The sequence below is a fragment of the Drosophila serrata genome, unplaced genomic scaffold (assembly GCF_035046125.1).
Source record: "Drosophila serrata isolate PLE 108 unplaced genomic scaffold, ASM3504612v1 contig_30, whole genome shotgun sequence".
Taxonomy (NCBI): Eukaryota; Metazoa; Arthropoda; class Insecta; order Diptera; family Drosophilidae; genus Drosophila; species Drosophila serrata.
Genome location: NW_028256928.1, coordinates 398,338 through 424,542, shown reverse-complemented (window position 1 = coordinate 424,542; position 26,205 = coordinate 398,338). Strand labels below are relative to the sequence as shown.

At 39.4% G+C, this 26,205-nt stretch overlaps 2 protein-coding genes and 1 long non-coding RNA gene across 3 annotated transcripts in view; 2 read left to right on the top strand and 1 right to left on the bottom strand.

The window, feature by feature from the left end:
* The window catches only part of LOC147645030 (uncharacterized), a 109,521-nt gene extending 97,116 nt beyond the window's left edge, over positions 1–12,405 (top strand). The window contains exon 3 of the long non-coding RNA XR_015271665.1: positions 12,271–12,405. This is a non-coding gene — a long non-coding RNA (uncharacterized LOC147645030). The remainder of the gene's footprint in view (positions 1–12,270) is intronic.
* LOC110176667 (uncharacterized) overlaps positions 6,651–26,205 on the bottom strand; it is a 36,664-nt gene continuing 17,109 nt past the window's right edge. The window contains exons 2-7 of the mRNA XM_086832513.1: positions 23,977–24,177; positions 9,196–9,960; positions 8,731–9,114; positions 8,239–8,652; positions 8,028–8,180; positions 6,651–7,972 (exon numbers count right to left, since the gene is read on the bottom strand). Coding sequence (XP_086688639.1) covers positions 6,726–7,972; positions 8,028–8,180; positions 8,239–8,652; positions 8,731–9,114; positions 9,196–9,394 — 2,397 coding nt within the window. The 5' untranslated portion in view covers positions 9,395–9,960; positions 23,977–24,177 and the 3' untranslated portion in view covers positions 6,651–6,725. The remainder of the gene's footprint in view (positions 7,973–8,027; positions 8,181–8,238; positions 8,653–8,730; positions 9,115–9,195; positions 9,961–23,976; positions 24,178–26,205) is intronic.
* On the top strand, positions 12,507–18,915 carry LOC110191092 (glutaredoxin domain-containing cysteine-rich protein CG31559). Its single transcript, XM_020961836.2, has 2 exons — positions 12,507–13,567; positions 18,070–18,915. The coding sequence occupies exons 1-2, from the start codon at positions 12,713–12,715 to the stop codon at positions 18,541–18,543; spliced, it is 1,329 nt and encodes a 442-aa protein (XP_020817495.2). The 5' UTR covers positions 12,507–12,712; the 3' UTR covers positions 18,544–18,915.

Genomic DNA, 26,205 nt, shown 5'->3' with positions numbered 1-26,205 from the left:
TTATATTCTTCAAAAAGGTATAAAAACAGGCAATTTTTGAGAAAAATAAAAGTTTTTCGGACATCATAATTAGGCCGAAATTGCATTAATTTTAATTCGGAAAGCTTTTCTGTGCTAGTTTTTATTGCTCTAACAAATCTGCATACTGCGTTTGTTAATGCTATTGTCAGTTTTTGACTAAAATCATAAAAACCTGCAAAAAGGTATAAAAACGGACCATTTTTTCGAAAAATCATAGTTTAAAAAAACTCATAACTAAGCCAAAAAATCATTAATTTTAATTCAGAAAGCTGTTCTATGCTAGTTTTTAGTAGATTAACAAAGCTGCATACTCAGTTTTCAAATTTAAAAAATTCAATTTTTTGTCAAATTTTGGCAATTTTAATGATGTAACCCCTTATGAAATTTTCAATTTTCGGAAAAATGTTAAAAATTTATTTTTTGACCGGACATGGCTAGAACGACTGGGCTGTTGATTCTGATCAAGAATATATATGGTTTATAGGGTCGGAAATGACTCCTTCATTGCGTTCGAAGCTTCTGACTTAACTTATATTCTTCAAAAAGGTATAAAAACAGGCAATTTTTTAGAAAAATAAAAGTTTTTCGGACATCATAATTAGGCCGAAATTGCATTAATTTTAATTCGGAAAGCTTTTCTGTGCTAGTTTTTATTGCTCTAACAAATCTGCATACTGCGTTTGTTGATGCTATTGTCAGTTTTTGACTAAAATCATAAAAACCTGCAAAAAGGTATAAAAACGGACCATTTTTTCGAAAAATCATAGTTTAAAAAAACTCATAACTAAGCCAAAAAATCATTAATTTTAATTCAGAAAGCTGTTCTATGCTAGTTTTTAGTAGATTAACAAAGCTGCATACTCAGTTTTCAAATTTAAAAAATTCAATTTTTTGTCAAATTTTGGCAATTTTAATGATGTAACCCCTTATGAAATTTTCAATTTTCGGAAAAATGTTAAAAATTTATTTTTTGACCGGACATGGCTAGAACGACTGGGCTGTTGATTCTGATCAAGAATATATATGGTGTATAGGGTCGGAAATGACTCCTTCATTGCGTTCGAAGCTTCTGACTTAACTTATATTCTTCAAAAAGGTATAAAAACAGGCAATTTTAGAGAAAAATAAAAGTTTTTCGGACATCATAATTAGGCCGAAATTGCATTAATTTTAATTCGGAAAGCTTTTCTGTGCTAGTTTTTATTGCTCTAACAAATCTGCATACTGCGTTTGTTGATGCTATTGTCAGTTTTTGACTAAAATCATAAAAACCTGCAAAAAGGTATAAAAACGGACCATTTTTTCGAAAAATCATAGTTTAAAAAAACTCATAACTAAGCCAAAAAATCATTAATTTTAATTCAGAAAGCTGTTCTATGCTAGTTTTTAGTAGATTAACAAAGCTGCATACTCAGTTTTCAAATTTAAAAAATTCAATTTTTTGTCAAATTTTGGCAATTTTAATGATGTAACCCCTTATGAAATTTTCAATTTTCGGAAAAATGTTAAAAATTTATTTTTTGACCGGACATGGCTAGAACGACTGGGCTGTTGATTCTGATCAAGAATATATATGGTTTATAGGGTCGGAAATGACTCCTTCATTGCGTTCGAAGCTTCTGACTTAACTTATATTCTTCAAAAAGGTATAAAAACAGGCAGTTTTAGAGAAAAATAAAAGTTTTTCGGACATCATAATTAGGCCGAAATTGCATTAATTTTAATTCGGAAAGCTTTTCTGTGCTAGTTTTTATTGCTCTAACAAATCTGCATACTGCGTTTGTTAATGCTATTGTCAGTTTTTGACTAAAATCATAAAAACCTGCAAAAAGGTATAAAAACGGACCATTTTTTCGAAAAATCATAGTTTAAAAAAACTCATAACTAAGCCAAAAAATCATTAATTTTAATTCAGAAAGCTGTTCTATGCTAGTTTTTAGTAGATTAACAAAGCTGCATACTCAGTTTTCAAATTTAAAAAATTCAATTTTTTGTCAAATTTTGGCAATTTTAATGATGTAACCCCTTATGAAATTTTCAATTTTCGGAAAAATGTTAAAAATTTATTTTTTGACCGGACATGGCTAGAACGACTGGGCTGTTGATTCTGATCAAGAATATATATGGTTTATAGGGTCGGAAATGACTCCTTCATTGCGTTCGAAGCTTCTGAATTAACTTATATTCTTTAAAAAGGTATAAAAACAGGCAATTTTTTAGAAAAATAAAAGTTTTTCGGACATCATAATTAGGCCGAAATTGCATTAATTTTAATTCGGAAAGCTTTTCTGTGCTAGTGTTTATTGCTCTAACAAATCTGCATACTGCGTTTGTTGATGCTATTGTCAGTTTTTGACTAAAATCATAAAAACCTGCAAAAAGGTATAAAAACGGACCATTGTTTCGAAAAATCATAGTTTAAAAAAACTCATAACTAAGCCAAAAATTCATTAATTTTAATTCAGAAAGCTGTTCTATGCTAGTTTTTAGTAGATTAACAAAGCTGCATACTCAGTTTTCAAATTTAAAAAATTCAATTTTTTGTCAAATTTTGGCAATTTTAATGATGTAACCCCTTATGAAATTTTCAATTTTCGGAAAAATGTTAAAAATTTATTTTTTGACCGGACATGGCTAGAACGACTGGGCTGTTGATTCTGATCAAGAATATATATGGTTTATAGGGTCGGAAATGACTCCTTCATTGCGTTCGAAGCTTCTGACTTAACTTATATTCTTCAAAAAGGTATAAAAACAGGCAGTTTTAGAGAAAAATAAAAGTTTTTCGGACATCATAATTAGGCCGAAATTGCATTAATTTTAATTCGGAAAGCTTTTCTGTGCTAGTTTTTATTGCTCTAACAAATCTGCATACTGCGTTTGTTAATGCTATTGTCAGTTTTTGACTAAAATCATAAAAACCTGCAAAAAGGTATAAAAACGGACCATTTTTTCGAAAAATCATAGTTTAAAAAAACTCATAACTAAGCCAAAAAATCATTAATTTTAATTCAGAAAGCTGTTCTATGCTAGTTTTTAGTAGATTAACAAAGCTGCATACTCAGTTTTCAAATTTAAAAAATTCAATTTTTTGTCAAATTTTGGCAATTTTAATGATGTAACCCCTTATGAAATTTTCAATTTTCGGAAAAATGTTAAAAATTTATTTTTTGACCGGACATGGCTAGAACGACTGGGCTGTTGATTCTGATCAAGAATATATATGGTTTATAGGGTCGGAAATGACTCCTTCATTGCGTTCGAAGCTTCTGACTTAACTTATATTCTTCAAAAAGGTATAAAAACAGGCAATTTTTTAGAAAAATAAAAGTTTTTCGGACATCATAATTAGGCCGAAATTGCATTAATTTTAATTCGGAAAGCTTTTCTGTGCTAGTTTTTATTGCTCTAACAAATCTGCATACTGCGTTTGTTGATGCTATTGTCAGTTTTTGACTAAAATCATAAAAACCTGCAAAAAGGTATAAAAACGGACCATTTTTTCGAAAAATCATAGTTTAAAAAAACTCATAACTAAGCCAAAAAATCATTAATTTTAATTCAGAAAGCTGTTCTATGCTAGTTTTTAGTAGATTAACAAAGCTGCATACTCAGTTTTCAAATTTAAAAAATTCAATTTTTTGTCAAATTTTGGCAATTTTAATGATGTAACCCCTTATGAAATTTTCAATTTTCGGAAAAATGTTAAAAATTTATTTTTTGACCGGACATGGCTAGAACGACTGGGCTGTTGATTCTGATCAAGAATATATATGGTTTATAGGGTCGGAAATGACTCCTTCATTGCGTTCGAAGCTTCTGACTTAACTTATATTCTTCAAAAAGGTATAAAAACAGGCAATTTTTTAGAAAAATAAAAGTTTTTCGGACATCATAATTAGGCCGAAATTGCATTAATTTTAATTCGGAAAGCTTTTCTGTGCTAGTTTTTATTGCTCTAACAAATCTGCATACTGCGTTTGTTGATGCTATTGTCAGTTTTTGACTAAAATCATAAAAACCTGCAAAAAGGTATAAAAACGGACCATTTTTTCGAAAAATCATAGTTTAAAAAAACTCATAACTAAGCCAAAAAATCATTAATTTTAATTCAGAAAGCTGTTCTATGCTAGTTTTTAGTAGATTAACAAAGCTGCATACTCAGTTTTCAAATTTAAAAAATTCAATTTTTTGTCAAATTTTGGCAATTTTAATGATGTAACCCCTTATGAAATTTTAAATTTTCGGAAAAATGTTAAAAATTTATTTTTTGACCGGACATGGCTAGAACGACTGGGCTGTTGATTCTGATCAAGAATATATATGGTGTATAGGGTCGGAAATGACTCCTTCATTGCGTTCGAAGCTTCTGACTTAACTTATATTCTTCAAAAAGGTATAAAAACAGGCAGTTTTAGAGAAAAATAAAAGTTTTTCGGACATCATAATTAGGCCGAAATTGCATTAATTTTAATTCGGAAAGCTTTTCTGTGCTAGTTTTTATTGCTCTAACAAATCTGCATACTGCGTTTGTTGATGCTATTGTCAGTTTTTGACTAAAATCATAAAAACCTGCAAAAAGGTATAAAAACGGACCATTTTTTCGAAAAATCATAGTTTAAAAAAACTCATAACTAAGCCAAAAAATCATTAATTTTAATTCAGAAAGCTGTTCTATGCTAGTTTTTAGTAGATTAACAAAGCTGCATACTCAGTTTTCAAATTTAAAAAATTCAATTTTTTGTCAAATTTTGGCAATTTTAATGATGTAACCCCTTATGAAATTTTCAATTTTCGGAAAAATGTTAAAAATTTATTTTTTGACCGGACATGGCTAGAACGACTGGGCTGTTGATTCTGATCAAGAATATATATGGTTTATAGGGTCGGAAATGACTCCTTCATTGCGTTCGAAGCTTCTGACTTAACTTATATTCTTCAAAAAGGTATAAAAACAGGCAATTTTTTAGAAAAATAAAAGTTTTTCGGACATCATAATTAGGCCGAAATTGCATTAATTTTAATTCGGAAAGCTTTTCTGTGCTAGTGTTTATTGCTCTAACAAATCTGCATACTGCGTTTGTTGATGCTATTGTCAGTTTTTGACTAAAATCATAAAAACCTGCAAAAAGGTATAAAAACGGACCATTTTTTCGAAAAATCATAGTTTAAAAAAACTCATAACTAAGCCAAAAAATCATTAATTTTAATTCAGAAAGCTGTTCTATGCTAGTTTTTAGTAGATTAACAAAGCTGCATACTCAGTTTTCAAATTTAAAAAATTCAATTTTTTTTTCAAATTTTGGCAATTTTAATGATGTAACCCCTTATGAAATTTTCAATTTTCGGAAAAATGTTAAAAATTTATTTTTTGACCGGACATGGCTAGAACGACTGGGCTGTTGATTCTGATCGAGAATATATATGGTTTATAGGGTCGGAAATGACTCCTTCATTGCGTTCGAAGCTTCTGACTTAACTTATATTCTTCAAAAAGGTATAAAAACAGGCAATTTTTTAGAAAAATAAAAGTTTTTCGGACATCATAATTAGGCCGAAATTGCATTAATTTTAATTCGGAAAGCTTTTCTGTGCTAGTTTTTATTGCTCTAACAAATCTGCATACTGCGTTTGTTGATGCTATTGTCAGTTTTTGACTAAAATCATAAAAACCTGCAAAAAGGTATAAAAACGGACCATTGTTTCGAAAAATCATAGTTTAAAAAAACTCATAACTAAGCCAAAAATTCATTAATTTTAATTCAGAAAGCTGTTCTATGCTAGTTTTTAGTAGATTAACAAAGCTGCATACTCAGTTTTCAAATTTAAAAAATTCAATTTTTTGTCAAATTTTGGCAATTTTAATGATGTAACCCCTTATGAAATTTTCAATTTTCGGAAAAATGTTAAAAATTTATTTTTTGACCGGACATGGTCAGATCGATTCAACTTTTGATTCTGAGCAAGAATATATATGGTTTATAGGGTCGGAACTGATTCCTTCACAGCGTTTGACTTAAATTACTTTAATATTTATTTCTACTACTAAAGAAATCTTGTTTCTTCTAGTGGGGTGTACAAAAAGACTGCAATTGTGGTGACAATTTATTTTACCAATTTTTTAGCATGCAAGTGTTTCATTTTAAGTGTCTGTTACGTTTTATGGCTGCTTGGTTGAAATTATGGCATCATATTTGTTAACTGAAATACATTTTACATTTTCCATACACTACCTGTGTCTCCACCTACACCTCGGGTTGGATTGGATAATACCGAATGGTATTTATGTGAAATGTATATGTTGTACCAGGCTTAAGTTAAATATTTGTTCAATAATTTTGTAAAATATTATTTTGTATCATCTATTGATAATTGTATTAAGAAAACCTTTAAGAGGCACCGTTTTCACCTTACAGTATGTGGTATGTTTAACGAATGATTCTTACATACCATGTAAATTGTATTATGTCGCATGTAGAAATAATTATACATGAGACCTGTAAAATTTTGTGTATAATACCTTTTTAGTTCCAATAACGACCACAAATTTGAACTATTTACAGTTTTTACTCACCTGTATTCCGCGCGGCATTGACAGGCTCCCAAAAATAAAAATAAACTGATTCATATTAATTGTAATTAATTATTTGTTCTTAGTAAACGAAATCAACAGCTTAGGTCTAGTTCTTAAACAATATAACTATCTAGATAAGAACGTTTTTGTTACTTCTGGCGCGTAGCAAACGCATAATCAGCGAGTTCTTGTCCAGGCCGTAGATGGAGGTCTGACCAGTAGACTCAGAAAATGACTCATCCGCCGTGTAGTCAGCGTTCTGAGTGGTTGTTTGCAGTTCGTCGGCAGCAAACGTTGTTGGTGGTTCACTGCCGGTGGTTTGACTGTGCATCTCCTCGGCCTCGGTCGTGGAATACAGAGCGCTGCTACTGGTGGATGAGTCGATGGATTCACTGGTTGGTGAAGCTGTGGTCTCATCTAGGTCGATGGTAGAGCCCCTGCTGGATGATTCCTCCATAGATGAAGAGGGTCCCAAGCTTGTGGGCAGCTCAGTAGCCCAGGACTGGGTGCTGCTAGGCGGTGCCGTGGTGCTTGGCACAGGTGTGGTTGAGCTCATGTCTGTGCCCAGCATAAACAGCAGCTCGGGAGCAGCATCATCGTAGGCATTTGCAGAATTACCAATATCCAAGTTTAGTAGCTCCGTGGAGGCAAGGCTCAGAATCTTTGGCACCTTGGTCTCTATGTCAGAAATTGTCGCATTGGTGGCTTCCCTTGGCAGTGCTGTGGAGCTGGGCATAGGAGTGGTCGATTTGGTAGCCCCTTTGGTGGTCAGCATGAAGAATAGTTTGGGTTCCGAGTCTTCACTGCCATGAGCAGCGTTTTCAATGTCCAAGTTTAATAGTTCTGTAGAGTCAAGAGCCTGAATAGCTGGTACTTTGGCAGGCAGGGGAGAAGTTGTGGTTGTGGTTGTCCTCGTGTTGGTCCACTGATACTGCGATGCCGTTTTGAAGGACGCAGGCTTCTTGCTGAAGATACCCTTGACATTATCCAGAGTTTTTTGTACGAGCCAGTTGTCGTTGGTAGACCAAGATGCTTCTTCGCTATCCGGCACGTATTTCATCCTGCTGGTTCCGCTTGACTCCTTCAAATCATTAAATCCCGCTGATGCCATATCTATCTTGCGTATCTTCCGGTTATTAGCTTCCAAGGATGGCGGATGCGTAGTCTCGAAGGCTTTCATCGATTTGGGAGCCTTAGTTGTGGGCTTTATACCAGCTCTCCTAATGTGCACCTCTGGTGCTGCGGTAGTTGTCCTCCTTTGAATTCCGTATAGAACGCGTGGAATTAGCGGCGAGTTGCGACTCTTATAGACAGACGCTGTCTTGGTTGCCTCTCCGACTGACTTTTGGCACTCGCCCTTGTAGGAGAATTTCCAGGCTACGGAGAGATTTAAATTAATCTCTTAATTTTATAGAAATCAGGAGCAACTTACCACTGACGGGATCTTTGCATCGTGCTCGCTCCAGGTAGCACTCATTGATGATTGTGTGGTGGATGCCATTGCGGGTCGCACAAATTGGTTGGTACACCGTCGGACAGGGCTTGTCGCATTGACGACAGGCTCCTTCGTGAGAAATTGTCCAAGCTATACGCAAACCACATTCTTAAGAATGAAATTCATGAAAATGCCTTGATTAACTCACCGTTTCCGACCTTCTGGCTGTACTCCATCAGCTCGCAGACACTGGCAAAGGTGCGGCTTTCGGCCTTGAAGCTCCCGCAGATAGGTTCGTTTCCAAAGACACAACTCTTGGCTGTGCTGTGCACTTTTGACTTCTTCTTTGGAGGAGCAACCACATATGGTTTGCGAGCGGGCAGGGAATAGCTCTTCACCATGGCGCCCGTCTGGCTGATGAACTCCGTGTGAAAGGTGGAGGGTGCGTAGATTTCCACGGCGTCCTCAGGTATCTGGAAGTCTTCCGCCTGAGTGGTCTTTCCGTGACTCCTCTTCGTGCGGTCTGCATCCAGCTTTGGTTTGGCTTTCGGCTTGAACTTGCGGCTGTGCTTCATTTTTGTGCTGTCCTCGCCACAAAGCCCCTCGGAAACGATGCGCCAATCTGTGCACGAAAAGAAAATAAGAAATTACTTACAATTCAATCTCATAGGAAATACAGCTTTACTGGACTGAGACTTACTCCTCTGAGTCTTGATGTTCTCCGCATTCACCAGGCACTCGTTGGAAAAGGTGGACTTGACACCTGCATACATGGCACACACTGGACGATAGACCTTGGTGCATGGTACGGGCTTAGGTTGGTGCTGTGCCTCAGGCTGGGCACGAGGTTTGGGTCGAGACGAAGGCTTCTGGCTAACCAAAGGCACTGTGTTGTGTCTGGGACACACTCCCCAATGCTGCAGCAACCAGTCCGATCTGGAGAGACACGATGCTCGCAGCAATTCACAGCGGCTCCTGAAGGTCCTGCGTTCACCTGTCCGGGAGCTGATCCCGCACACGGGCTGGTATCTTGCACTGCAATCGAAATCGCAATTGGGAAGGCAGAAGCGAAGGGGAACGTCATCTATGAAAAATGAGAAGCAAATTATAAACATTAGGCTTTTCTGGTTAGCCAAAGAAACTTTTTAATTAATGAAATACTCACACAGAGGGCCATCCATGAGGCTGCCTCTCTGGGCCTTCCTCAAGTCACACTCGTTGCCAAACAGGAAATGCATTCCACTTTGCCGACTTTGGGCGCATACCGGAACATCGTCATCGGAGCAGGGCACACCGGCAGCAGTGGCCATCAGCAGGTGGGAAAGTAATCCAATGCTGAGGAGCATCATTTGTCGTTCGGCCATGTTCTTGCAGTTCTGAGACACCGAAACTCAATGCAATTCGAGATGCGACCGCACCTTTTATATGGCACTTGACAGCGGCGGCACGCGTCGCAGTCTGATGCACACTCACCCATGATCATGGTATTATCGGAGCCGAAATTCTGCAGACATCACATTGTGCGATAAACACGCCTGAGACATCAGCATTCTCCGAAATTTGTCACCATCCGATAGATGCTTCGATTGTCCAGACCCGCTCTATTGATGCTCCGATCCATAGAAGCGTCTGCCAAGCGCAGTAGAGGCTCCGGGTGCCGGGTGCATCTGGCTACGTGATATTTGGTTGATTTTGGGAGAGGCTACCAGATAACCATAGATTGTGCATTCGAACAATTTGGCGACAACTTTAGAGTTAGTATCTTTTCCGCTGCTCTCTTAGCTGATAATGGGTGCAGTTATGCGATATCTAACTCTTCAGTAAATTTAATTCCGATGTGGCTTGCAGAGAGAGTGCATAAAAAATTATTTTTATTGGCTGTCACCTCATTTTCACCACCGAATGAATGGGCTAAAATGGCTTACTATATCTGTACAGGAAATAATTATAAGCTACTCATTCAATAAAAAATTCAGAAAATTCTCACGCACGCCTTAAATTATCTCTTGCAATTATTCACCTAAAGATTATTCATCAAGTTCTGATTATCTCAAACGGCTTTAATCCAAGTTCATGTTTTTCTCATGTAAATTGTAACTTGGACAGCCTGCAATACTTAAACTAAACGATACTTAAAATATGACAATAATTGGAAAGGTCAGGGCTGATAATAAATATTATGAAATCACATAAACTGATAATTTAATCTAATTTTAAATGAGGGTATAATTTCAGTCAGAAGCTTCCAACGCAATGAAGGAGTCATTTCCGACCCTATAAACCATATATATTCTTGATCAGAATCAACAGCCCAGTCGTTCTAGCCATGTCCGGTCAAAAAATAAATTTTTAACATTTTTCCGAAAATTTAAAATTTCATAAGGGGTTACATCATTAAAATTGCCAAAATTTGACAAAAAATTGAATTTTTTAAATTTGAAAACTGAGTATGCAGCTTTGTTAATCTACTAAAAACTAGCATAGAACAGCTTTCTGAATTAAAATTAATGATTTTTTGGCTTAGTTATGAGTTTTTTTAAACTATGATTTTTCGAAAAAATTGTCCGTTTTTATACCTTTTTGCAGGTCTTTATGATTTTAGTTTAAAACTGACAATAGCATCAACAAACGCAGTATGCAGATTTTTTAGTGCAATAAAAACTAGCACAGAAAAGCTTTCCGAATTAAAATTAATGCAATTTCGGCCTAATTATGATGTCCGAAAAACTTTTATTTTTCTAAAAAATTGCCTGTTTTTATACCTTTTTGAAGAATATAAGTTAAGTCAGAAGCTTCGAACGCAATGAAGGAGTCATTTCCGACCCTATAAACCATATATATTCTTGATCAGAATCAACAGCCCAGTCGTTCTAGCCATGTCCGGTCAAAAAATAAATTTTTAACATTTTTCCGAAAATTGAAAATTTCATAAGGGGTTACATCATTAAAATTGCCAAAATTTGACAAAAAATTGAATTTTTTAAATTTGAAAACTGAGTATGCAGCTTTGTTAATCTACTAAAAACTAGCATAGAACAGCTTTCTAAATTAAAATTAATGATTTTTTGGCTTAGTTATGAGTTTTTTTAAACTATGATTTTTCGAAAAAATTGTCCGTTTTTATACCTTTTTGCAGGTTTTTATAATTTTAGTCAAAAACTGACAATATCATAGACAAACGCAGTATGCAGATTTGTTAGAGCAATAAAAACTAGCACAGAAAAGCTTTCCGAATTAAAATTAATGCAATTTCGGCCTAATTATGATGTCCGAAAAACTTTTATTTTGACCCTTAAACCGTACATATTCATCATATATCATATCATATTGATCAGCATCAAGAGTCGATCTAGCCATGTCCGGTCGAAATATAAATGTTCGAGATTTTGTCGAAATTCCAAAAAAAAAGATTATACCATTAAAATTTTCAATAATGGACAAAAATTTTAATTTTCTAAAATTAAGTACCTAACTTAGAACAGCTTTCCGAAATGATTTTAATGCATTTTTGGCATAGTTATAAATATTTTAAACGTTGATTAGCAAGGGTATTAGTTATCGGCTTTTACACGACCACATAATCATCTGCAACAAAAATAGAACACCGTTTGCACACTTTTTAAGCCTTGACACTGACTTTCAAATATTCAAAGAGACGTTAATTGGTGTTGTTAAAGACACAGTCGTGGTGCCAAAGGGTACAAGTATTAGCCAATAACCGCTAACCAAAGATGCATGTGGGTCAAGTTTCCGCAGATCTGCGACCATCACCGGAGTGTTATTTAATAATAGCTGGCATCCAGTAGGCGCTGCTGGAGTCCCCGCTAATTTGTGTTCTTACGGTTCTCGGCGGCGCATTATCTGGCCAAGAGATCGGAGCTTACTTACCAAGTTAGAATCGCGTCACAGTCACGCGCAGGCGTCATGCCAACTTTGGCAGCTGCTGCTCATCCCGGCTCATCGCGGTGTAGGCCAATTGCTAATTCGAACTTCTCCTCCGGCTAATGACAACAGATTTCAGCAGAAAACTTAGAAAAAGATGCACAGTAGATGTAAGAAAATTCGCCATATAATATTAAAATCTATCTTTGGAAAGCCAAAGTTTGTCGCCCCTTGGAGTTTTCATTTAGATCTTGGGCCCTGATTTTAAATAGATTATAAGTAAGCCAAAAATGTATTAATTTCAATTCGGTTTTAAAGAAAGAACCTGTTCTAATAATTTATATCTTTGATTTTACAGACTTTAAGTACATACATCAACTTTTTCTGAGTGCAAGAACTGGTGCTAAATTACAAATCTAATGACGCGCAGCGAAGAAGGTGCAATCTATCCGAAAGAAAGCCGCGGAGTTGCCACGGAGCTGACTCAGCGGAGTCGCTGAATGTGGCCCAGAGAGTCGAATGGAGCCGCTGAGAGCCAGCGAGTGGAGAGCAGAGTGATCGCAGTGCTGCTTAGAGTTGTGGCCAGAAAAAGTCGGGCCAGTCTAACGACGAGAGCTGAAGCATAAAGACATGCGACGTCTCGGGAGCAACGGCCGTCAGAGTCATTGAACGCTTGCATTTTCCTGGCCCGAACGCAGATCACACACACATCACACGCCGAGACAGTGTCCGCAAACAATCGGTCTACACTAAAATAGTTAACACGAGCTTGAACTAAATAAGTGATTAATTCAGTAAGTATGGTGCTGGCCACGCCCCCCGTCGGCAAGGGAGGAAGCTTCATGGAGCAGTATCATCAGTACTCCGCCCACTGCGAGACCGCGGACAGTGGCAATGGCAGCGACCTCGAGAGCAACGGCATCCCGGCCAAGCCGGACGACAGCGAGGAGAGCGGTCCCTCCTCCCTGGGCAGCGACTCCATGCATGGCAGCAGCACGGAGTACGTCCGCCAGGCCGCCTCCCAGCCCAGTGGACAGCGGCAGCGCCAGAAATCGCTGAGGAGTCTGGGTGTCCTGCTACCGGACAGCCTGCTCCGTGACATTCGGGATCGACGCGGCTCCGAATTCGTGGTGCAGTTCTCCAGCAAGACCGAGGAGAAGAAGATCCAGGCCACGATCCCGGACCAGCAGAGCAGCCCGTTCCGTCTGTCCCGCGAGTCGTTGAGCGAGGAGAAGATCGAGGAGCTGCGGGCGGCCGTGGAGCGAGCCAACTTTGTGCAAACCGGTGAGGAGACGCTGGACAACATTGAGGCCGCCCCGCAATCACTGCCAGCGAACACTGGCAACATCAACTACAAGTATGCGGACGACCAATACTACAGCTTTCACATCAACGAGCACGAGAACTTCCCCAGCTTCCCGGGCAACGGCGACGAGGTGGACCATTCCCGGGGAGCTGGAGCGGGATCAGAGGCGCAGAGCGGAATCCTAACGGAGCAGCAAGACCTCTTCGCCGGCTATCGGGATGTGCGATGTGGACCCGGTTCAACGCAGTCCACCATCAGATCGGCCAAGGGAACGGTGCGGGGCGTCAGGAACCGTGTGCGCAATGGAATAGCCACGTTCTTGCAGCTCCACCAGCAGCCCAATGCCAAGGTGAGTCGAGGGATCGGGAGTCAGAGGTGGGATTGAAGAGGATTAGTAGAATACACTAGGGGTCAGGTGAGGGCAGTGCCAAGAAGCGTGCTTAGTAATGGATTTATTCTCTAGCTGAAGTCTTTTCTCAGACTTGAAGTTACGTATTGGGAATATTACTAGCAAAGATTAGTTCTGAAAACAATTCTGTGCTAGTTATTACTGGCCTTTGATTACTTTCAGACATAGTTAGATCGATTCAGCTTTTGATTCTGATCAAGAATATATATGATTTATAGGGTCGCAAATGATTCCTTCTCTGAGTTGCAAGCTTCTGACTGAAATAATAATACCCTGGAAAAGATATAATGATGCCAGCTCTCTCAATACATCTTTGCTACAGTTTCGACTGCCTCTGTATATATGAATTCCGATATGAATATTCAGTTATTGGCGGTTACTGGGTTCCCACGCCGCTGGGCGTTGAGTCACCTGCTTTTCGGCCGCCCAAATTATGCAATTTGCGCGTTACTTGCGAGCGCGAGCACTCTGCCAATTGTCTGGGAGAAAGTGCTGGTCTTTCAATAAATATCTCCCGTATTTCGTATCTTGTATCTTGTATCTTGTATCTTGTATCTTGTATCGCGTATTTCGTATTTCGTATTGGAGGCCAGCGCAGTTGGCCCGTAATCTAATGAATATAAGTAAGCTGCGCTTTCAGCGTCTTCGGGAGGTTTCTCGACTTCTTCAATTATAATGGAAACCGTTAAGTGGCTTATTTTGTCTCCGACGCTGTCGCTTTGTATGCGCTTAGCGCTTAGCGCTCGTTTACAACTTGGCCAGATAGCGCGGACGGCTCAGCTTTCAGCTCTCAGCTCTGGCTCATGCCACACCAGATATCTTGGCCGAATTCGGCTTTGTTTTTCCGCTTTTCGTTCCCAGAGATTGGTGGTGCGCTTGGTGCGCCGGATTGACGCGACTAATCGCAGTTAATGTCGGGCAGTTGGGGCAGTTGGGAAAACAAATAAAAGAACAGCTAATTCAGTTAATTCCGTGTGGAATTGTCATCGTAAATGCGCTCTGGGACATAGTTTCTTTTATTCACGCCTTGGAACTAGTTTTGCATAAAGCGATCCGAGATTGTGAGGCTAATTAATTCATTTGATATATCAATATCTCCATTGATTTATGTGCCTTGCTGTAAAGAGCTTTCTAGATTTTGATTTAAAGTCTTTGAAATACAATACAAGACATTTGATGGGTCAATTTATAACCTCTGATTAATGCTTTAATCTTTATTCTCCAATTATTCTTTGAGGTCTGAAAACTTAGTTTTAGATTGCATAATTTTAATTAAGCCATCGAACCATCGAAAATAATCGTTTGTATTATTATTGTTTCCCTTTCCTTTCACATGATATATTGATTTTATATTATTGAAGAGCTTTCTACTATTTGTGATTAGTTTTATTAACTTCAAACACTTCGAATTTCGCATCTTAACATCGGAAATTATCTGGATTGCTGCTATTAGGAATTCCCCCATCGTAAATGATTGCTGGCTCATATTAGGGTTTCGAAATAGTTGTGATCGATTTCGAGTCTGTCCACATTGAACACCGTTTAGGATTGAAAACCTGTCCCCATTTGATGGATTATCGCCCCAACGCTTTTCCGCCCATTTGAAGCACTTTTCCCCCGTTTTACCTCTGTCAGCCGTGACTGGCTGGAGCTGGAGTTGGAATAGAAATCTTTTCTGGTCCATAAATACTTTTGTTTTTTATGCTTTTTAATTTTTATTAGCTGCCCCGCTCCCATTTCGCTGCCGCTCAGAAATTTCCCTTTGCCTAATTTAATGAGCAGATTTCAGATCACTTTAATTGTTTCCCCGAGTCTCTGACTGGCGTCGAGCTCAGGCTTTTGCTTTTGCATTTCACTTTCCGAGCCATGGAGCCGAGGCTGCTGATGAATTGATGGAATGATAGCAGCAGACCAGGAACACAACAAGCGAGCGGATCAGCATAACTTAAGTGGATGCTAACTGAATACAAATGTTTTATGGCCTTATAGCGGCTCGCATGCAAATTAGGGGTACGGGGAACTCTGGCCACAATGAGGAAAGTGAGATGCTGTTAATTATGGTGCAGCCCCCAAGTATGCAGAGCAGTAAAAATCGAAAGTGAAAAGGCGGCAAGCCTTTTGTTTTCGGCCTTTTCCAGCCCTTTTGATCCAAGCTCAATGCTGGGAGCCATAATTAGACCGCTCACCATCGAATCTTTCGATGGATGGCCAACAAATTGGAGGTGCTGAAAACACACAAAACCCACAACTCATTTTGTCACCTTCGAGAAGCCTTAGCCACAGCTGCGATGCGATACGGAGTAACGCTGTGCTCGGCGGCATTAGCCTCCATCTCGATGTGGCTGTTGCCCAACTCTTCGATTGCCAATCACTACACCGCTGGCTCTTGGCCATACAAGTGACCTGCTTTCTCTTTTGTCCGCTTATTGGTAGCAATGCTGCTGCTGCTGCTGCTGATTGCTGCGACTGCTTCTGGTGCAGATTGGCCACTGCCAGGTTGCACCTCCGCCTGGGTTGACGGAGGTAAAGGTCAAGCGTGCAAATCACGTGTGGCAATTGTTAATTGCCAGTGTGCCTGGTTTTTATTTTGCTTTTTTTGGCAATGCTAATCGTTAGCCACCGCTGACATTGAACCACTGACAGATGACTTGCCACTCAGCAAGCTCGGGATCGGGCTTTTCTTTTCGCCAAAGGCAATCGACGGAGTTGAATTGGAAAAACAGCTCGGCAAACGGCAACGTTCACTTAGAGCTGGCTTGGAGCTGTCGAGCTGAGCTGACTTTCCATTTGACCGCAGCTCGTTTGTTGTTTGTTTGTCTTGCCATCCAGCCAGCTACATAGCTTGTTTATTGTCGCTTTGGTTCGTGCTGCGTGGCTTTGAACTTTTTCTTCAGTTTCAGTTTGTCGTGAAATATTTCTCTCGCTTTTGTCTATATCATTTATCGTTGACAACGGCACATGCAGCTGCATCTCCCCCGGAATGCCTGATGCTGTGCCATGTCTTCAATTTCCCATGCCCATTACCCCTCGGACTTTACCAGCTTATTAATTTTCTGTCCTGCCAATGAAATGCAAATTCTCGTCTCACCGGTTTCTAGATTCTATATTCCAGTACACAGGAAAGTAGGAAATATAGAATAAAGAAACAAGTCTTCTAAGAGATAATTTTCCAAATAACTATTGTTATTCACCTTTGGATAGTATATTAAGGATCGTTTCTTATAGGTAATATATTACGTAAATCCAAGCAAGGGCACTTTATGTAAGCCTGCATCGTTATAGAAACTTAAATTCCCATCCAATTGTATATATTACAATAATTAGCCTCAAGATATATTTCATAAATATATCATAATATGATTATAATATTTAATTTTTCCCTGTGTACCAAGTGCATCTCACACGGTTCATTGATACCTGGTGGTATATGTGGGCATCAGCAGGTGGGGGTATTGGTATTACTATCGGGATCGGGATTGGGATCGAATCGGATTGGAGCGAGTCGCGTCGTCTCGGCTTGGTTCATTAGCCAAAGCAGACGCCACCAAAGTTGGCCAACTAACGGAAATGTTAATTGTCAAACAAAACAGGTTCGCGCTTACAAAATAAGACATCATAAATTGTCGGGAAAACATTCCAGGTTCCATTGTGCCGCCCGTCGTCGTTGTCTCTGTCTCGATTGTCGATTGACGATTGCCTAGCAGTTTTCCTATTATTGCTTAATTGTATTGATTAATAGGATTTTGAGTGACATGCAGAGTTGCCCGGTTACGTGACTTCAAGCTAATGAACCCGCAGCTCTAGCAGCTACGAGGGGTTGAGGTTTTCCACATAAACCAGCTGCAGATCAAGTTAAAGTTTCCAACCAGTTTTCGGCACCCGAATCCCAATTTCACTTGTGGCTTTTTGGCTGAGACCTGATTCTAGCCCAAGTGCTTTCAATGTCAATTTGCAAGTTCACCTAGAGAAAATATGGAGAGGGTTACGAAAAGATAACGTAGGGACCTCCAAAAGTTGTTTTTTGATTTGTTTTAAATAAAAACCAATTTGATTTCTAGTAACATTGGACAAATAACGAAGGTAGACTTCATAAAACCTGATATATATAAATAAATAAATTCGCATGCATCGATCTTTTGTATTATTATAAAGCGCATAAAGGTTTAGAGAATAGTGGTTTGACAGCTGAAATCTCGATCGATTTCGCGATACGCCTATCCAGTGGCTTCCGCCTAGCCTTTGTCTACGATGGCCTTCATCCTCAGCTGGTGGAGACCCAATTTGGCATTGCCATTCTTGCCTGACCATGACAAACTCCGAAATCCGCGCTGTGTGGCGAATGCTGAGCGATTTCCAGTTACCAGTTTTCGGTGGCCTGCTTTCCGCCGCCAAACCAGAACTCAAACTAATCTCCACTCTTCTCCCCTCCACTTCATTTGCAGAACTTCAAGGAGAAAGACCTGGGCAAGGTGGTGCTGTACACCACCAGCATGGGCATCATCCGGGACACGTACACAAAGTGCGCCAATGTCAAGCAGATACTCCGCACCCTGCTGGTCAAGTTCGAGGAGCGGGATGTCTTCATGAGCGTGGAATACCAGGCGGAGATGCGCCAGCGGATGCAGACGGGACAGGTGCGAGTCCCCCAGCTGTACGTCGAGGGCCAGCACATCGGTGACGCCGAGACCGTGGAGCGGCTGAACGAGTCCGGGGAGCTGCGGCAGCTACTCAAGCCCTACAAGTCCATGGCCAGCACCTTTACCTGCCAGACCTGCGGCGGCTACCGCCTGCTGCCCTGCCCATCCTGCAACGGCTCCAAGAAGTCCGTGCATCGCAACCACTTCACCGCCGAGTTCGTGGCGCTCAAGTGCATGAACTGCGACGAGGTGGGCCTGGTCAAGTGCCACAGCTGCTGAGCTGCGAGCTGGGAGCTAGTATTTGCTAGCTGCCAATTGTGTCTGCATTTCCACTCCATAGTTGTAAGCCCAGTTAATTTTAGTCACACCAACTAACAATTGCATTATGCTAGGCCTAAGTAGTAAATAGCAAAACAGTACGTGGTCTCTGAGTTTCTTTGTGGAGAATGGGAGTACGAGGTTGATAATTCAATGAGAAGTGGTAAATGTATGTAATCGCTTTGGATCATTAGTTTTTATTGGAATCAATGAATTACTTAAAAAGAAGCCCAGTTGTAAATCCCTGTAAGTGTAAGCCCAATTACTATAAGTCTATCTATAAACATTAATTGAGATACTCTAGGCCTAAGTAATAAATAGTTAAGGAAAATACATGCCTCTGTGTTTTATTTCGGGTGGGTTTCTTGTTTACTAAACTATACTGCATTTATTTATTCAGATTAGGTTTCCAATCACTATTTCTAATCATAGGTAATCATTATACCAAGTAAAAAGAGTATTCAAGCTCAAATAAATCGTCGTAGGCAATACCCGTAATAAATTTTCTACACAGAATAGAAATTGGTCGAATAATAAAACATTTTATCAATAGGCAAACCAATATTTACCGGCAAATAAATGGCCGAGGGGGCAAAACATATATTTTGGATGCAATTAAGCCAGTTTAGCGCTTTAATTTTTCATTAATTTGCAATGGGACCACAAAGTATGCGAAGCTTAAAACCGATTTAGAGTTCAATTAAATGCTACCCGTCCCCTTGAATACTTAGTGGGGCTTAAAATTAATTTAGATATTTGTTGATTGCGCTGCATACTTTTCGGCTTTTGTGAGGCCATGGTCGCTTTAAAAGGAATCCTTGTGGGTTTAACACATTACTCTGTTATGATCAACCTTTTATTACAGCATTGCCCGGACCATTGCTCTCCGGTTTTCTGGAGTCTGGAGCAGTGACTTACTGCCCAACTAAGGCAGAGGAGAGCTGGCCGAAACTATGCCACCGCAAAGCTGGCCAAGACAAAGAGTATATATATTTCAGGAAATAGTTAAATGTTATGGAGGGGCAAGGGCATACATGCCCACAAAACTCAGTACTCGTACACATTCTCCACTGCGTGCGAGTGTGAGCGAGCAATGATTGCTTTCTACCCGGACTCCTTGCCCACTTCTGGGATCCAGGACCGGCTCATGCATCTATTCTGCTGGATCTACACTGGAGGAAATAGATCTCAAATCTTGAAAATCTCATCATTGTAGACGCATCGAAAATGGTATCATATCGCACGACTTGACCTGTCCTATGTTAATTCAAATACATTTATAAAAGCATTCTAAATTCAATTCCAAGTGGATCCATTATTATAACTCTTATGTTTTCTTAAGCTTAGATTAAACCTTTTCTCTGAGTGTTTCAGCTGGCTCGGGGCAATTATGTAAACCGGCTTTTCTCTTTTTGCACCACACCGACCATGCAATTTTCTCGCGCCATTTAATTTTTGTCGGCCTGTTCCTGTCCGCCCAGGGAAAAGGGGCAAGGAGCTGCTGCTCTCTTGCCTTTCTGCCAGTTAGCCAGCCATTCGGCGTTGCCATTTGCTTTTGGTGTCTTTGTTAGTTATTGTTATGGCCCTTTTTAATGTTATTTTCCACTTGGCTCACACTTTTGTTAACATGCCGCCCCCGAACGCACACACAGCCCGCAATCCACTGACCAACCGAACTGACCAAAGGAAACCCTTTTTCCTTCGGGGGAGTGGCTGCTGGCTGTTGTGTTTCCGCCGCCCGATGACCCCCAGATCGTTAAATTCACAGGCGGCTACATTGTAATTACCGAGCGGGGCCGGGCCATTGAAGCACCGAACCACCAAGCGACCCGTCGAGCTTCTGGCCCAAATCCTTGGCCAAGGCGGCTTGATTTATGGGCCAACGGCGGCATCGTCGTCATACGCAATTTTTCATAAACAATTTGGCACAGTAACATACCAATATTCAGGGATTGGAGCGCGGGGACCCCGAAAATATTAAAATATATACACATACATATATGTATATTGTAAATACCGGTAATGCTGACAAACGGTAGCGACGCCATATGAGTGCCGACTGGTGGCCCAGAAGCAGTGGGGATGGCAGTCGCGTTACAGGACTCTGCTCCGGAGCCAGGATCCGGTGTGCCGCAGAGTGGCAGCTGGTCGCTTCGGCAGTTAAGCTGAAGTCAGAACCAAATAGGACACTCGAAAAAATTAAGTTCAAAGCCTATGCTCAGTGTTTCAAAAAAGGCAAAGGTTGGAATTCTTAAAGAAAAATAATATTTATATCCTTCTTAGAAGGGTATTATAACAACAGTCGGAAGCTTTAATTTCAGTAAACGAGTAATTTCCGACCCTATATTCTTGATTAGCATCAACAGCTGAATCGATCGAGCTATGCTCTAGCTATGGATAAAAAATAAATTTCAAGCTTGTCAAAATTTAACAAAAAATTGAATTTTCTAAAATGTAAATCCAGTATACAGATTTGTTAGCCCCTGTAAAATCTTTCACCGAAATGCTTTCCGATTTGAAATTTATGCATTTTTAGCTTAATTATGATATTCGAAAAGCTTTAATTTAGCCCAAAAATTAGCTTGGATTTACAGTAAGACAACTTAAAATGTTGTCTTTGAAATGAATAACTCTATTGCATACTATTAACGTGGACTATAAGAGCATAGTAATTCCTATAATGTATTTCTAAAATAAAATAGAAGAGAATAATAATATAAATTCTGTAACAATTTCAATTTACTAAAGTATTCGAACCTTATTTATTCAGGTGCATGTAAACCACCTACCAAACAGCACCCGCTCCTGGTTGCCTTTCGCCTTTGTTAACTTTATCCGCGGTAATTAGTTTATGCGCGCAATTTCATGTGCAATTTGGCCATTTAATATTTTTTGTGCCTGGCCCTGTCCTGGGCGAGGGAGGGCATTGTGCATTATTATTTTGCCATATTTTGCCTTACTCCGCGCCTGGCTGTGGCCCAGAAAGGCGGGTATCTAAAAGCGATACACTATGGCCGGCGCAGGTGCTACGGAGCTCTGGCTCACTATAAATTAGTGTGTCAGGCGGACGGCGGCATCGCTCCCAATTGGCGACAAATAAAATTAGCCACACAATATGTTTTTGGGCAAAAACTTTCAAATTGTTTTGGCCACCGCTCCCGCAGCTCATTACACTCGTGTTCCGCTCCGGGCCGCTTCGCTCTGCTCTGTTGTTCTATATTCAGCCCCGGCCCGCGCTGCTCTGTTCTGTTCTGTTCGAATCGGGATGGCTACAAATCACGGGCAGCTACTCAACGGATTATTAAGTGAAAATTATGGCACTCCAAAGGCTCATAAAGCATTTACAATGCCTCGACCGAGGCGACCAGCGACGGTTAGTTACATTTTTTATTGTCACTGGGCTCGGGTGTCGGGTGTCGGGTGTTTTTCCGTAACCCATTTGCCGGCTGTCTGCCATAAAACTAGCATAGCTCACATTACGGTCCAGTCTAAGTCTCAGTCCTTGGATCCAGATACGGATTCGGGCTCGGAATAGGGGGCAACACTTCGTGCCCCCGGGCTGAGAGTGTGCATAAGTTTTAATCTGCCTTCGTTACAATCAGCTGCTTTTCTGCAGTTGTTGCCAGTAAAAAAGTACATAATAAGGGCTTTGGCCAGAGGGAAGATGGAATACACTTTCTTTAATCTTGAAAAAAAATTTTTAAGACGTTTTGGAGCTCCTGAGTGATTTCCAAAGGCTAAGTAAATATATTTATTTACAAATGCATTTAAACTTTTAAATAAATTAGTTGAAACAATAAAGGCCTAGTTCTTCAAAGGTTTCTCAAAAATGGATAGATACAGGCAGTAGGACCTTAATTAAAAATTTTCAATAGCTTTTAGAAAAGGTTACTTTTGCATTTTGGCAAATTCACCACAAAGTGAATATTTACTTTGCATAGTTTCCTCCCTCTAAAAAAGGAAAGAAAGTGCATAACAATTCGGGAGTGGCGCACTTGGAGCAGTAAATAAAATAAAAAGGCAAAGTGTGGCCAAGAGATAGCAAAAGTAAGCAGAGAATTGATTAAAATTTATGCTCCCTGCTCTCACACACACTCGCACACACCCAGGATCCCGGGGCAGGGAGCACATGTGCTCCATAAAGATATATCTCACAGACAGCCATCCGCCCTTATCGAAATCTCCGAACTGCGCTGGCTTGAACAACATTTTGATTAAATTATTTTAATGGCAAGTGCGAGATATATGGTAAATATATGCGCCGCATCTATCGCCGCCTCATCTTGCACCACTGACGCAGCAGCCAATTAATTCAGCTGCGAACTATTAAAGCACACACTGGGCGCTCATAAATTGAGGCATGAGTTTGGCCCAAAGTCGGAGTCGGAGTTGGAGTCAGAGTTGGAGGCTGAGGCGGAGAATGATTCGGAGTCGGAAGGAGCTAAAGTACCAGCAGAGAACATCATGAACCAATTCTCCAGAGTGAGCTGCAAATGAATGAATATTTCATAGACGCGAATCCGGATAGATGCACAGATGCAAAGGCGCTGCCATCGCGGTATTAGCTAAGCAAGCAGCTGATGGACGGCTCGGGATTCGCCACGGATTCGCTAGACTCACTGCACTGAGAGAAAAATCGGAAGGAAGTCAGCTTGGTGCCAGACATTCTCATTTTTTTACCTTTAAGGGTATTTTAATTTTAGTCAGAAGCTTATTTCGCTGTGAAGGAATCATCTCTGACCATATAAAGTATATACCACTAAGTAACTATGAGCAGTAATTAACTACGTCCATTAATTAACTCTGATCAGTAAGTATCTATAATCAATAAGTATGTATCTATGACCAGTAACTAACTTTCAACAATAATAAACCATGACTTGCAACTTTTGTAACACAACACATTTCTGAGACTTGGCTGGCAGCAGTCACTTCGTTCTTGGGATGTTAGAACTAGTTGGGAATCATATGCACGCATGTGCGAGATTTGTTTTGGAACAAATGTTTAGCTATTCGAAAGAAACTAAGGAGTAGTTCTTCTACATATATAATTTTACTAGTATAGAAGTCGGAGCATGGCGAATCGGTGAACAATATATATACATATATATTATATAGTTGCCATAGGAACAATCGGACGATTTATAGAACTAAGAGCAGTAATTAACTAAGATCAATAATTAACTATGATCAATAAGTAACTATGAGCATTAAGTAAATCTAAACAGTAAGTATCTATGGCCCGTAAGTAACTATATCAGTAAGTATCTAAATTATCTAAAAGCATAAGAGTATCTTGGTATCTAGAGCGGACTATGGCAATAAACAAATAAATTGGACCTAGGCCTGATCCCATCACCAGCTTCATACATAATATAAATGGTTAAGACTTACCGCAGTAAGGGACACGTCATTGCTTACTTCCTTCCAGTGTAGTAATCAAGAATCCAAGAGAGCTTTTTCCTAGTCATCCAGATGTTTTACATTGGCCACGTCATATTTTTGAGGTCGAAGGCTGATCACTTGCACTATCACTTTCGATGTAAACACTAGGTACCCCTAGGACAGACTGAGGCGCGCGCGACCTTAGCGCCTCTATTTATAGTCCCCGAGGAAAGAGAAGAGAAGAGAAAGTGAGTGTGAGTGCGCGGGAGAGGAGTTGCCTCTAGAGATCAACATAAAGCGATAGACATAGAGAAAGAGGGAGAGAGGCAGAGAGAAAGAGCGAGCTATTTAATTTAACTATAATCAATAAATAACTTCGAACCGTAAATAACTCTGAACAGTAAATATCTTTGACCAGTATGTAACTATGATCAGTAAGTATAAATGACCAGTCATTAACTTTGACCAGGAAGTATTTATGGACAGTAAGTAAATCTGAACAGTAAGTATCTATGACCAGTAAGTAACTACGAGCAGTAAGTATCTATGAGCAGTAAGTAACTCTAACAGTAAGTATCTATGACCAGTAAGTAACTATAATCATTAAGTATGTATGACCAGTTACTAACTTTGAACACTAATAAACAATGACTTGCAACTTTTGTAACACATTCACATATCTGAGACTTGGCCGCAGTAAGCAAGTATTTGCATTGGCCACTTCATATTTTTGAGCTCGAGGCTGATCATTGCACTACCACTTTCGATTAAATAATATACCCCTAGGACAGACTGAGGCGCGCACGACCTCAGCCCCTCTTTTATAGTCCCCGAGCAAATATAAGAGCAAGATATATGAGTGAAGTGCTGGGAGAGTTATTCATCTAGATCATTTTAAAGCATAGTCATAGAGAAAGAGGGTCGAGAGGCATGGCGAATCGAGCGAACTATATAATATACATATAATATATAACTTGACCGTAGAATAACTCTGAACATTTATAGAATCTTTGATCAGTAATTAACAATGACCAGTAAGTAAGTCTGAACAGTAAGTAATTATGATCAGTAAGTATCTATATCCAGTAAGTAACTTTGATCAATAAGTATCTATGAGCAGTTACTAACTTTCAACAATAATAAACAATGACTTGCAACTTTTGTAACACAACACTATTCTGAGAGTTGGCTGGCAGCAGTCACTTCGTTCCAGGGATGCTAGAACCAGTTGGGAATCATATATATGGGCGAGATTTGTTTTGGTGCAAATTTAAGAGCAAGCTATATGAATGAAATCTATGGAGTTGATCTTCTGAATAATTTTACTAGTATATAAGGTCGGAGCATGGCGAATCGGTAAACTATATATATACATATATATAGCTGCCATAGGAACAATCGGACGATTTATAGAACTATGATCAGTTATTAACAATGACCAGTAAGTAAGTCTGAACAGTAAGTAATTATGATCAGTAAGTATCTATATCCAGTAAGTAACTATAATCATTAAGTATCTATGACCAGTAACTAACTTTGAACACTAATAAACAATGACTTGCAACTTTTGTAACACAACACTATTCTGAGAGTTGGCTGGCAGCAGTCACTTCGTTCCAGGGATGCTAGAACCAGTTGGGAATCATATATATATGCGAGGCTTGTTATGGTGCAAATTTAAGAGCAAGCTATATGAATGAAACTATGAAGTTTTTCTTCTATATCATTTTACTCGTATATAAGACGGAGCACGGCGAATCGGTGAACTATATATATACATATATATAACTGACATAGGAACGATTGGAAGATTTTGGGAAATAAAAAAATCATTTTTTCAGTTTTCCACAGATGTTTATAAAATTAGATATATATTCATTATAAATTAATCTAGAATGTTGTGTAAAATGTTATGCAAGGGTATACAAACTTCGGCGAAGTTAGCTTCCTTTCTTGTTATAAATAAAATATATAAAATATATATATAAACATCTTATGAACCTTTTAAAAAAAACTCAAATACAGGTCATTGAAGTTCCTCGGTTCAATGTAAAAATCTCCACAAATCTGAGATTATCATACGCTTCATCTGGAGGCAACTCCCATTTCTTCGAGTGTCTGACCGTACTCTGGTCCCCATTTTGGGAACCCGCCCGCATAGACCGCCTCGGCAGAGACTCCTCTGCGACTCCCACTCCCTGCGCCAGCGGCTCCTCTGCCCGCATTTTAGGATAGATT